At 44.9% G+C, this 14,324-nt stretch overlaps 1 protein-coding gene across 3 annotated transcripts in view; it reads right to left on the reverse strand.

Annotated features, from left to right (window-relative positions):
• Positions 1-14,324, reverse strand: part of GPN1 (GPN-loop GTPase 1) — a 74,157-nt gene that overhangs the window by 17,531 nt on the left and 42,302 nt on the right. For all 3 annotated transcript variants that reach the window (XM_084624064.1, XM_084624065.1, XM_084624066.1), the window contains exons 11-13: positions 13,462-13,501; positions 9,532-9,622; positions 8,194-8,304 (exon numbers count right to left, since the gene is read on the reverse strand). In XM_084624064.1, coding sequence (XP_084480190.1) covers positions 8,194-8,304; positions 9,532-9,622; positions 13,462-13,501 — 242 coding nt within the window. The remainder of the gene's footprint in view (positions 1-8,193; positions 8,305-9,531; positions 9,623-13,461; positions 13,502-14,324) is intronic.

Raw genomic sequence — 14,324 nt, forward strand, 5'->3', positions numbered from 1 at the left:
TCCAGCAGCTTGAGGCATATCTGAGCTGTCATGAGTTGGTGGGCCCTGACATGGGTGATTAGGTCCGACATCGCCTGGAACTGGGCCTCCAGCAGGTATGCCCTGGCCTCAGTGGAGTCAAGCACTGTTCCTACAAACTCCATTCTTTGAACCAGGATCAAAGTTGATTTCTGCTCATTTATAACCAGACCCAGCTCCCAACACATGGCCCATATAACGCTGAGTTGGACCTGAGCTTGTGAGCGGCCCTTGATTAACCAGTCATTGAGGTATGGGTAAATCTGCACGCCTTGATGTCTCAGTTAAGCTGCAACCACCACCATACACTTTGTGAAAACCCTTGGGGCTAATGAGACAGCAAAGGGGAGTGCAGTTAATTGATAATGGTGCTGCCCCACCATGAGCCAGAGGAATCTCTTGTGCCCATGGAAGATGGAGATACTGAAATATGCATCCTTTAAATTGAGGGCGGCATACCAGTCTCCCAGATCCAGGGAGAGAATGATGGAGGCCAGAGAGACCATGTGGAACTTCAGCTTCCTGATGTTTGTTGAAGCAATGCAGATCCAGGATGGGCCTGAGGCCCCCTTTGGCCTTCGGGATTAGGAAATATTGGGAATAACACCTTTGCCCCATAAATCTTGAGGAACTTCCTCTATGGCCCTCATGCATAGGAGAGCTTCCACCTCCTGGATGAGGAGTTGCTTGTAAGAAAGGTCCCTGAAGAGGGGCAGGGTTGAGTAGTAGGAGGGGGAGATGGACAAAAACTGCAGGGTATACCCAACTGCCATGGTGTTGAGTACCCAACGGTTCAAAGTTATTAGGGACCATGCAGCATCAAAAGGAAACAAATGGTCCAAAACCAAAAGAGGGGATGGATCCTGGGTCAAGTCCGGAACACCGTCCTTGGGTGCAACCTCCAAAGGTCTGCCTCAAGCCACTGGGGTACCTTCCCGAGTTTGACAGAGGCAGAGGTGGATGGTGCAGGCAGTTGGCGCTTATAACCTTTCCCTTTTTTCTTACAGGGATCATCCCTGGGAAACCCTGAGAGGCAGCTGCAGCCAGAAATGTCTTCTGGAGGCTGGGGATGTGTACAGGCCCAAGGAGCACAGCGTGGCCCTAGAGTCCTTCAGTCCTTGGTGTTCGTCTGTTCCGAGACGAACGCACCTGGGAGGTCTTGGACTGATTGCTGCACCTCGTGAGAAAGACCCGATAATTGCGGCAATGAGCTGTTTTGCCTGGACACTGCTGACGCCATTGATCTGGCTGCTGAGTCGGTCGCATCCAAGGCAGCCTGAAGCGAGGCCCTGGCCACCAACTTGCCTTCCTCCAGGATGGCCAAGAATTCCTGACTTGACTCCTGTGGCAGGGAGTCTCTGAACCTGGCCATCGAGTTCTAGATATTAAAATTGTACCTCCCAGCAATGCCTACTGTTTGGAGATATGAAGCTGTAGGCTGGTTGTTGAATATACCTTCCTACCAAATGAACAGAGTCTCTTTGCACCCTTATTTTTAAGGGTGACACTTGCCTTCCCCTATCTGTCCTGCTCGTTTGCTCATACATATATTCACACCCCTTAGCTGGGACATAATATTTCTTCTCTGCCCTTTTCGAGATTGGGGTGGGAAAGATGGGGTCTATCACAGCACCCTAATCAGCTTCAACACCCTTTTGCGAACTGGTAGGGCCACTTTGGAGGGGGTCACTGCAGCTAAAATGTCAAACAGGTTGTCCATGGGCTCGAGGTCCTCCACCTCCAGCCCCAAGTTTGTGGCAACCCGCTTGAGGAGCTCTTGGTGAGCCCCGAAGTTGTCTGGTGGAAGGGGATTGGCCGGACCCACAACCACCTGGTCTGGGGATAATAAGGAAGAGCCCATCAGTATAGGAGGAGCTGGCTCCTCCTCCACCACTGGGGTTGCCTCCACTTGGACCACGGCTGGGGTCTCAGTATTGGGGTCAGAGTCAAGGTTCGGCACTGGCTGGGGCTGTGTTGTGGTTCGCCTCTCAGATACCACCAAGGATGACACCTGGGACTAAGGTCCCAGCATTGATGGGAAACACCCTCCCCTCCCCACCCGCCAGGTTCCGATATTGCCAGTGCACTGGCCACTGCCCTGGTGGCCAAGCGCCTGCAGAAGGTTCGGCACCGAAGTCCGGTGCATACAAGCTGATGCCAGTGTCTTCTTGGGGGAGGGATGGATACACACCTGTATTCTGATGAGGACTCTTCCCTCAGAGACAATGGTGGAGCCGTTGCCACTTCCGTCTATCGGCTGTGATGGGGAGCCAGGGAGTGGTGCCAGGAAGCTGGAGATCGGAGCAATGGAGCAGGCAATCATTGTCATGGGACTGGAGATAGGTGTCACCAAGCTGGGGATCGGTGTCGTGAAGCTGGCAACTGGGAAGCCGGCGACCGGTGCTGCAAAGCCTGAGACCACTGAAGTGGGCCCATAGAGGGTTTCTCTCTGGTGCGGGCTGCCATCGACGATTCCGCTGGTTGAGGTTCTTGGGGTGTGGGTGGCACTGGGAGCGACATTAGGTCTCTTGACACCTGGAATGCCTCCAGCATCAATGGGCTTGCAAGTGTAGGGTGCCCCGACTGCTCCCAGGAGTCAGTGGTGGATCCTGGACCGGGCTTGGTGCCCTGGGTGGAGTTGCCACTGCCAATCTGCAGAGGACAAGTGGGCCAGCACCTTGTCAACCATTCCCCGCCTAACCTTTTTCGGCACTGGGGAGTGCCCTCTTGGGTGCGCTGTTTCTTGTGCCTTTCCCTCAGCACTGGAGATGGCGAATGGTGCTGGGGAGGGCGTGGTGCTGGTGGAGTACTCCGTACCGAGGCTGATGTGCTCAGCACTGAATCGGAGCAGCACATCTCTGAAGTTGGTCTAAGTGCTGCTTCCATTAACAGGGCCTTAAACGAGTCTCCCTGTCCTTGTGTGTGCGTGGCCGGAAGCCCCTGCAGATCCTGCACCTGTCCTTAATATGGGCTTCCCTGAGGCACTTTAAGCAGCTCGAATGGGGGGTTGCTCACTGGCACAGGCTTAACGTAAGTGGCACATGGTTTGAAACCTAAGGACTGGGGCATGCCCCGCCCCTAGGACTATGTTCCAATATGGGACTGCTATCTACTTAACTAACTATAGCTAACAACTAAACTTTTAACTATATACAGATCAGCAAAGTCCAAAAACCATTAGAAAGCTTGCAAGTGCAAGAGATTTTCCAGCAACCATCATGGGCAGTAAGAAGCAACTGAGAGGGCGTGAGGCCGGCGGTGACCCATGTACAAACACATAACTCCATGGCTCCAGGGGATACTAAGGCCTGCCCTCGGGATACCACTACGGGAAGCATCTCCAGCAACTACACAGGTGGCACACGCATGCCTAGCATGGAATCGACATGAGCAAGCACTCAAAGAAGGACTTGGGCTTTTAGGTGCTATGGTAATACAGGTAATTACAATGGGAAATCATAATGGAATAGGCTGGTTCTAGTGGGGTTCGACCCAATGCTATTTAATCTTTTTGTCAATGATCTGGAAGTAAATAGAAAACCACTGCGGATAAAATTTGCAGATTATACAAAAAATCGGTGGAGTGGTGAAGAATGATAAAGAAAGTTCAGTTCTCAGAGTGACCGAGATCACTTGTAAGATAGGCCCACTTGAACTGTGTGCATTTTTTATGTAGTAAAATGCAAGGTCACACATCTGGGATCAAAGAATGCAAACTACAGCTCCAGAACGGGAGACTGTATCCTGGAAAGCAGTGACTCTGTCTGAAAAGGACTTAGGAATTATAGTATACAAATAATTGAACATGAGTTCCCCATGCAATGCTGCGCCAAAAAGGGCCAATGTGATTCTCAGGTGTATAAACAGGGAAGCAGTGTGCAAGAGTAGAGAGATTATTTTACTTTTGTATACAGCTTTAGTGAGAACAATACCGGACTAATGCATCCAATTCTGGTGTCCACATTTTAGGAAGGCTGCTGAAAAACTGGAGAGGGTGCAGAAGGGATAAGTTATTGGAAGCTTGGAAAAAAATGCCTTAGAATGACAGATTATGGGTATGTCGATTACACACATTTTGGGGCCTCTCAGCTCTGGTTGACAGAAATAGAAATAGCTACATAGATAGTGCTTAAAAGGTTTAGCTTGGACTGGAGCTCAGGCTCAGAAGCATTTGGAAGATATGATTTGGTCAAATACAAGTTATTGGGCTAGATACAGGAGTAACTGGATGAAATTTTATGGCTTGTGTTATACAGGAGGTCAGACTAGATCTGATGATGCCTTGTGGCCTTAAAAAAAAAAATCTATGAAACCTGAAACTAGAAACATTTAAAACAAGAAATAGAGTTTAATTAATCTTTGAAACAACTTACCTAGGGAAGTGGTGAATTTTCCCTCATTTGAATAGTTTAAATCAAGACTTGATATCTTTCTAATAGATATGTTATTGTTCAAACAGAAGTTAAGGGCTGAATGCCGGACTTACTGGGTGAGGTTCTCTAGCCTGTGTTATGCTGACTTCAGATCAGATGATCACAATAGTCCTTTCTGGCATTAAAATAAAATCTATGAATTGTAATGTTGTAAAAACCATTTCTGCAGCACTGCCCACATAAACCAGTCAGGCAAGAATCCACGATAGGGACATAAAATATTTTTTTAAAATTGTACCAAAAAGTGACAATCTGGAATTGTCAAACAACAATATTTGTTGTCATACTCTCCTGCTCCCACCCTTTCACCCATTATGCTTGTAGCTACCTTCATTATAAGTCACATCTTTGGGTACAGTTCAAAACAATAAGAAAAAACAATTTCAGAAGTCAGAAAAGATTCTTAATTGACAATAGTTGGGGTTGGTCCTGCTTTGAGCAGGGGGTTGGACTAGATGACCTCCTGAGGTCTCTTCCAACCCTGATATTCTATGATTCTATGAAATTATTTACTTATCAGGCAACTTTCAAATAGGAATAGCAAGGAAATGAGTAACTAACTCTCTTACATTCTAATAAATACATTCATATCTAGTACAAACGTGTATTTCTTCACAACAACCTTAAATTCTACAGCCGGGCAAAATTTTTCACATGAAACTGACAAAAAATGCCATCAAAATGTTTTGCAAATTTTTGTAGATTTCACCAAACTGAAAGAGAAAAAAACCCTTAAAAATGCAAAAAACAAAAAAACCTCAACTTTTCATTTAAACATTTTCAAAAGAAATGTTTTGATATTTTGGTTTGAAATGACTTTTCATTTAAAAATTTCCTTTAATTTTATTAAATACACACATTTTAAAATGGCTGAAATCAAAACAAAACATTTCATTTGACTGGAAATGAAATTTTTGGGACTGTTTCAATCACCAATTTAAAAAAAAAATCCATTATTTGCCACTTCTATTTAATTGTAACTCATGGATGATATAGGCTTTAATATAATTTTATCTTCATTTCGCTATATAAATGTTTTAAAAGGGGCACCCCTCCAGCACCCACGATTCTCTGCTTAACTTATCTATAACTTAATTCACTGGCCAGAAGGGACTTTACAAGATCATCTGGTCTAACCTCCTATATAACACATGCCACAGAATTTTACCCTAGTTCCTCCATAAGCAGTCACATAAATCGTGTTTGGTTAAAGGATATCTTCCAGAAAGGCCTCCAGTCTTAATCTGATGATACCACCCCACTAGACTCTCCTCTATTCTCAAACCTGTCCCTGTCTCCCAGTTTCCTAAGAAAAGCCCATTCCCTCTCCAACAGGAGTCTGCAGTCTTTTCATGTTCTTCTCTCTCCAACCCATGTTGCTCTCAGAAACTCAGATTCCCTTCAGACACAGCTCCTGCTGCCTTCTCCTTCTCACATCCTCTACCCTCAAGCTTCTCTGTAACTCCCGTCGAAGGAGGGGGATGCTAATTTAATGTAATTCCTCCAGTTACCAGCCCCTTTGACGCCATCCCCTAGAAAGGTTCTCATATATTAGTTCATAGAATCATAGAATATCAGGGTTGGAAGGGACCTCAGGGGGGAGATGATCTAGTCCAATCCCCTGATCAAAGCAGGACCTAATCCCCAACTAAATCATCCCAGCCAGGGTTTTGTCAAGCCTAACCTTAAAAACCTCTAAGAAAGGAGATTCCACCACCTCCCTAGGGAACCCATTCCAGTACTTCACCACCCTTCTAATGAAAAAGTTTTTCCTAATATCCAACCTAAACCTCCCCCGCTGCAACTTGAGACCATTACTCCTTGTTCTATCATCTGGTACCACTGAGAACAGCCTAGATACATCATCTTTGAAACCCCCTTTCAGGTAGTTGAAAGCAGCTATCAAATCCCCCCTCATTCTTCTCTTCTGCAGACTAAATAATCCCAGTTCCCTCAGCCTCTCCTCATAACTCATGTGTTCCAGACCCCTAATCATTTTTGTTGCCCATCGCTGGACTCTTTCCAATTTTTCCACATCCTTCTTGTACTGTGGGGCCCAAAACTGGACACACTACTCCAGATGAGGCCTCACCAATGTTGAATAGAGGGGAATGATCACGTCCCTCGATCTGCTGTCAATGCTCCTACTTATACAGTCCAAAATGCCGTTAGCCTTCTTGGCAACAAGGGCACACTGTTGACTCATACCCAACTTCTCGTCCACCATAACCCCTAGGTCCTTTTCTGCAGAACTGCTGCCTAGCCACTCGGTCCCCTAGTCTGTAGCAGTGCATGGGATTCTTCCTTCCTAAGTGCAGGACTCTGCATTTGTCCTTGTTGAACCTCATCAGATTTCTTTTGGCCCAATCCTCTAAGTTGTCTAGGTCCCTCTGTATCCTATCCCTACCCTCCAGCGTATCTACCACTCCTCCCAGTTTAGTGTCATCTGCAAACTTGTGAGGGTGCAATCCACGCCACCCTCCAGATCATTAATGAAGATATTGAACAAAACTGGCCCCAGGACGGACCCTTGGGGCACTCTACTTGACGACGGCTGCCAACTAGACATGGAGCCATTGATCACTACCTGTTGAGCCCGACAATCTAGCCAACTTTCTATCCACCTTATAGTCCATTCATCCAGCCCATACTTCTTTAACTTGCTGGCAAGAATACTGTGGGAGACCCTATCGAAAGCTTTGCTAAAGTCAAGGATTCTCCATGGACCAACAGACCAAGAAAGGATTTTTGAATAAATATCCTGGTTTTAAATAAACTCTGGGCCTTCTTCCTGATCTAGCAAACAGAAAGGACCTCAAGTCCACAGAAGGCCCTAATCCTTAGGGAAGGATTGGAAGGACTAGGCCTACTGAGGCGCCATAAGACCATGTGCTTGGTCTAAGCTGGAGCTGTGATTAACATGAATCCACAAGGAAATCCCTTAGATGGGGTGTTGAAGGACTGCTCCTGCCAGAGGCATGTTAGGGTTGGGGTGATCTCTGGTAAGCTTATTAGCAACTGTTTAGGTTCTTTATTGTTTTTAATATGTTTTCCTTTGTAGTGTTTTTACCTTAAGAATAAAATGGGCTTGCATAAAAAGAGCTGTGCTGTAACTAACTGTAAGTGTGGACAGTCACACTTCTCTCCATGTCTGAAGAGAAAGCACGCAGCTGTGCTTGGGTAGCGTGCCTCTGCTAGGAATAATACAGTGAAGGCAGGGAACTGTGCAGCATGGGAATACCTGAGTCGGAAGGGAGTGCTCAAGAAAGGCAATTGCTGGAGAACTGGAAGCATGACAGTTACGTGTCCTTGAGGGACCACTGAGGGGAAACAGAGGTGCAGTTGCTCTGAACTGTCCCACATGGTGGGCACAGGTTTCTCTTCCACTCTTGTCACTTCCAACCTCTCCTCCTTCACCCCATTCTTTTGAAGAATGACTCCATCTGACTCCCCCCTTCCTGTTCCACATCACAGTTACCTGCCTCTCTCTGACTGTGACCCATTCCTCTCCAATTTTGGATTCATAGCTGTCGCTCTTGCTCTCTTCACAATTTCCCACCCTTGGTGTCTCCAATGGCTACACTGATGACCTGTCTGATCCCTGGCCTCCCACCTCATTTGACCTTAAACTCTGAATCAGCTCTCTCACTCACCATAACAGCCATGCACTTGACCTCTGATCTCCCCTCCCAGGGGGCACGTTGTGTAATTCCAAGCCACAGGCAGCCTTGATTTCCCTTACCTTGATGGTCAATATCATCAGTATCACTCACTCTCTCTTCATCTTCCTCATCCAAAGTTCCTCGTGTCATGATCAAGTCAGAGGGGCCCAATGCAGAAGTGTCAGAAGAATCTAGTGAGAAATAGAAGCTTCTAAAGACAAATTCTCATACTGACAACAACCTAATTCCCTAATATGTCATAACGTAAGCATCTGTGCACAGCAACCACAGCTACTGGTACCTACCCTACAAGTATGGACCATACCCCATGGCCCCCATAGACACAAATACATGCGCGAAAATGTGAGATGCTGCACAGTAGCATGTTCCCTGTAGAACCCCACAGATTACAGCTCCACCCATATTGTTGAATTCTTGCTGGACGCCAATTTAATTGTTATGTCACCCTGCCTGGAATGTTGTATCAACGCAAACTATTTATTTCTAGCATGCCCACTCCCCTATTGGCTAGGCACCAGGGTTCTTCTTTCCCTGACCTTCTGCTGGGGCTAATGCATAGAACAGAGGTTCTCAAACTGTGGTCCGCAAGCTCCATTCAGGTGGTCCACGGATTGTTCCCTCTAAGGTGCAGGCCTGGGCAGCCGCACATGAGAGAATGAAGGGCCACTCACCTAACTATGGAGCCACGCAAGTGTGGCTCCACTAATTAGGTGCCTGGACCCTGGAGAAGATGCACATGTAAGGTTAGCGGGTGGCTTTGGGGGAATAGGGTGTAACTGGGAGGGGCAGAGAGGTGAGAAGAGGGGATGGGGGAATTTGGGATGTGCAGGGCTGCGGCGGTCAGAGAAAGAGGCGACTTTCCCCAGCTCCAGGGCTGTGGCTGCCAGGGAGAGACAGCCCTCCTTCCTAGCCTCAGCTCTGTGGCTACTGTGGCGGGGGAAGAGACCCCACTCTTCCCCAGCTCCAGCTCGGGGGCTGGTGCAGCAGGGGAGAGAGGACACATCCATCGCATTGGAAAGGTAAGACTATTGATATTAAAATATTAGTTGTGTGCTTTTATTTGTAGAACAAAAAATATTAATTAAGGGTTTTTTTATATAGCGATTTTATCCAAAGTGCTTTACAATAGTTATCTAATGGTGCAAACAACATTTGGAAAGATCATTAAGTGGTCCGCTGAGACCCTCAGCAATTTTCAAGTGGTCCGCGGAAAATGAAGTTTGAGAATCACTGGCATAGAAGATGAGACCCTCCCACAGGAAAATGGTCTGTGCCCTTCACTGGGACTAAGTTGCTTTTATAAAAAGAAAAGAAAAGCTCCAAAGAATTTTCAAGGCAAACTCTACAGAGACTCGTCTGAAGTTAAATTACTTCACCACATAAAACCCTTTCATTACCTGCAAGTGAGTTGCTCTCCATAGCCACAGAGCCCATGTCTTTCCTCAAACGTTCCAGCTGCTCTTTCTGCTGCTTGCTCTGGGCTTTTGCCTACACAAGGGAACATTTTAGCGTGATTAATATAACACCCACCACAGAGTCTCTGGACACAGTTAAAGTAACACAAGTAAAACAATATTTCCACTCCAGAAGAGAGGTCTACCCAAACATTGGGTAAAGGTATGAGTCAATAAATGGACTTTACAGCAGAATTTGTTGGACCAGAGGAGGGAAGTGAAGTCTAGAGCTGAGGAACCTCCACCAGGAGCTCTTTAAGCCATCCAGTGTCAACTGTCACACTAGTGCATTGAGAGAGGTGATTCCTGGATATCCAGAACGCAAAGCATGTAGGGGTACAATCTGTTTTGTTTCAGTGGAATACACTAACTTTAATTAGTTACTCTTGAATCACTGAAAACAGAATTTGGACCACAGGACTTTAAACACTATCAACACCTAAAGTTGCAACTTGAAAGGAACAGAAAGCCAGCAGAATCTTTAGAGAACTGGCACAGTAAGTTCCACAGTCAAAAATGCTCAACTGATCAACATTCTATGTTAGCTGGAGTGTGACAGCACTAGTCTACATGGGGCGTATTGCAGAAATACGATTTGGTGGTTACAAATTATTCTCTCTGAAAAATATTTCTGCACCCTAGACAGGAACTTTGGGGTAGGAGCAGGGATCATAAAGATGAGTCTAGCTATTGTTCAAAGTTGTACATAGTGAAAGGTAAAACTCAAATTGTCTGGAGGTTCAGATCACTTTATATTTTATCTCAATCAGTTCACTCATCCCTAGAGGTCATGGAGTGGCAGACTCTGTGACCCTAGGACACAGACTTGGAAGGGCTAATAGCATAACTGAGGGCAAATGAGAGTAGACTATGGAAAGCATATGAGGAAATAATAAAGAAGCATAACAAGATGCAATTATCCAACAAGTTCTTGGAATGTATTGGAGACAATTTTTTATTCAGAAGGTGGAGAAAGCTACTAGGGAAGAAGTTGTTCTAGATTTGATTTTGACAAATAGGGAGGAACTGGTTGAGAATCTGAAAGTGGAAGGCAGATTGGGTGAAAGTGATCATGAAATGGTAGAGTTCATGATTCTAAGGAATGGTAGGAGGGATAACAGCAAAATAAAGACAATGGATTTCAAGAAGGCAGACTTTAGCAAACTCAGGGAGTTGGTAGGTAAGATCCCATGGGAAGCAAGTCTAAGCGGAAAAGCAACTGAACACAGTTGACAGTTCTTCAAAGAGACGTTATAAAGGGCACAAGAGCAAACTATCCCACTGCGTAGGAAAGACAGGAAGTCTGGCAAGAGACCATTCTGGCTTAACTAGGAGATCTTCAATGATCTAAAAATCAAAAAAAGAGTCCTAAAAAAAGTGGAAACTAGGTCAAATTACAAAGGAAGAATATAAACAAATAACACAAGTATGTAGGGAAAAAATTAGAAAGGCCAAAGCACAAAATGAGTTCAAACTAGCTAGAGACAAAGGGTAACAAGAAAACATTCTACAAATACATTAGAAGCAAGAGGAAGACCAAGGACAGGGTAGGCCCGTTACTCAATGGGTGGGAAAAACAATAGCAGAAAACATGGAAATGGCAGAGGTGCTTAATGACTTCTTTGTTTCGGTTTTCACCAAGGCAGTTGGTGGTAATTGGACATCTAACATTGTGAAAATGAGGTAGGATCAGAGGCTAAAATAGGGAAAGAACAAGTTACAAATTATTTAGACAAGTTAGATATCTTCAAGTTACCAGGCCTGATGAAATGCATCCTAGAATATTCAAGGAGCTTACTGAGGAGATCTCAGCCATTAGCAATTAACTTTGAAAAGTCATGGAAGACGGGAGAGATTCCAGAAGACTGGAAAAGGGCAAATATAGTGCCAATCTATAAAAAGGGAAATAAGGCCAACCCGGGGAATTACAGACCAGTCAGCTTAACTTCTGTATCTGGAAAGATAATGGAGCAAATAATTAAGCAATCAATTTGCAAACATCTAGAAGACAATAAGGTGATAAGTAACTGTCAGCATGGATTTGTCAAGAACAAATCTGCGTCAAACCAACCTGATAGCTTTCTTTGACAGGATAATAAGCCTTGTGGATAAGGAGGAAGTGGCAGACATGGTATACCTGACTTTAGTAAAGCTTTTGATACTGTCTCACATGCCTTCTCATAAATAAATTAGGGAAATGCAACCTAGATGGAAATACTATAAGGTGGGTATACAACTGGTTAGAAAACCATTCCCAGAGAGTAGTTATCAGTGGTTCACAGTCATGGTGGAAGGGCATAACGAGTGGGGTCACACAGGGACCAGTTCTGGGTCTGGTTCTGTTCAATATCTTCATCAATGATTTAGATAATGGCATGGAGATTACACTTATAAAAAGTTTGCAGGCGATACCAAGCTGGGAGGGGTTTTGCAAGTGCTTTGGAAGATAGGATTATAATTAAAAATGATCTGGATAAACTGAAGAAATGGCGTTGTAAGCAAGACATGAGAAATAATTCTTCCACTCTACTCTACTTTGATTAGGCCTCAACTGGAGTATTGTGTCCAGTTCTGGGTGCCACATTTCAGGAAAGATGTGGACAAATTGGAGCCAGTCCAGAGAAGAGCAACAAAAATGATTAAAGGTCTAGAAAACATGATCTATAAGGGAAGATTGAAAAAACTGTGTTTGTTTAGTCTGGAAAAGAGAAAACTGAGAGGCAACATAACAACAGTTTTCAAGTACATAGAAGATTGTTACAAGGAGGAGGAAGAAAAATTGTTCTTAATCTCTGAGGATAGGACAAGAAGCAGTGGGCTTAAATTGCAGCCAGGGAGATTTAAGTTGGACATTAGGAAAAACTTCTTAACTGTCAGGGTGGTTAAGCACTGGAATAAATTGCATAGGGAGGTTGTGGAATCTCTATCTCTGGAAATTTTTAAAAGCAGGTTAGACAAACACCTCTCACGGATGGTCTAGATAATACTTTGTCCTGCCATTAGTGCAGGGGACTGGACTAAATGACCTCTCGAGATCCCTTCCAGTCATATGATTCTATTCTATGGTATCAGAAAAGTTCAGGATGGCAAGGGACAGCCCAGAGGAAGAGAAAAAAAGGGTACAGTAACCTACCAGACTGGAGCTAGAATCCAAACTTTGCATAAAACAGGGCAGCCAGAAGACATTTTTCATCTCTAACATGAACGTTACATCTCTGTCTTCTACTTTATTAACACACTTGATATCTTCATGTAAGCCAAAATGGGAATTTGAGGTGGTATACAAAGACCTAAAACGTCACTTTGGAAGGTCATAACAAATGGTGCCCTCCACCCCTCAAGGTACATGGATCCTTCTAGATTAGTAATCCCTTGAAGATAAGTGACTATAACCATGTCCAGGATTCCAAGAATAATTTCTCTACAGCTTGTATAGTAGAATTATTCACTCCTTGCTTTATAATCTATTCCCCACCGTACACACACTACACCTTATTTGCCTTCCTCATGGCTCTCAGACACACTGTCCAAGTCTTACCACATTCAGTTACAAGCATTAAAGCATTTGGAGGGTGCGTGGTTTGTAGAAAAGACTGCTGTACAAAATAAAACCACACCATACCAAATCTAGCAAAGGAGAGACCGAGAATGGGTCTCAGGAAAGGGCTTTTCACTGTAAGTGTGATTAGTAAATTAAATAATGGGCCTCTGCAGTGCAGTGGAAATTTAAATCCAGATTGGATAAGTCTTTTAAGGAAAATAACCAGAATATACTCTGAGAAGCTGGGGTTCTGAAGGAAAGCTGGAGCAGACTAGTTGGCACTCTGACCCCAGAATACACTGCCTGTGTGTGAAATATTTGTAAACCTTTACCAATGATTTTCTCAGACGCTCATATTCTGGACGATACTCCCTGAAAAGAGAAACATTTTGAACATTTACTTATCAACAACATCTGTCCATTACCTAAGCCTCTGAGCATACTTCCATTAATCTCCTCCCACACTGTGAACCCCTTGGCCCCAGCCCAGAGCCCGCACCCCCTCCCAAGCCCAAACTCCCTACCCCAGCCCGGTGAAAGCGAGTGAGGGTGAGCGAGAGCAAGTGACCAAGACAGGGGTGGATAGAGTGAGCAGCGCAGGGTTTTAGGAAAGTGGGGGGGCCTCAGGGAAGGGGCAGGGTAGATCCTGGGTTGCCTTTAAATTCAAAAAGTAATTTTGGGCATAAAAAGGTTGGAGACCACTGGCATAGAACATCTTCACCAGACATGCTACAGCAGTGCAGCTGCACTGAAGTAGTGCTTCTAGTGTAGACTAGCCCTACCATTCAAGGTGAAGTGGCCCGTTAACACCGCTGTGGTCATAGGACAAAAAGGGGGGTTGGTGGGTTACAGATCCTGTCTTTATTAAGACCATGATTTTTAGTGTCTAGCAAACTCATGAATTTAAGCTCCCAGACTCATCTTTTGAAACAGATAGGTCAGACATGGAGTGATTGCTTTGTGAAAAGTGTTCACCCACAGGTGATAGGGTGTTTTTGTGTTAGGATTTCCTGTCAGAGTTCATTTAAGACAGTGGTTCTTAACCTGGGGTGCAATCACCCCCTGGGGGTGCAAGATGCCCTTTCTGGGGGGTGCGAGACTGGCCAGACTTTTTTAGAAGGTAAATCATCGAAAACACAAATTAAGCACAGGCACGTAAGTACAACTACTTTGTTTCATCAAACCTATGTTTATA

Source organism: Lepidochelys olivacea (genome assembly GCF_965140295.1).
Source record: "Lepidochelys olivacea isolate rLepOli2 genome assembly, chromosome: 3".
Lineage (NCBI taxonomy): Eukaryota > Metazoa > Chordata > Testudines > Cheloniidae > Lepidochelys > Lepidochelys olivacea.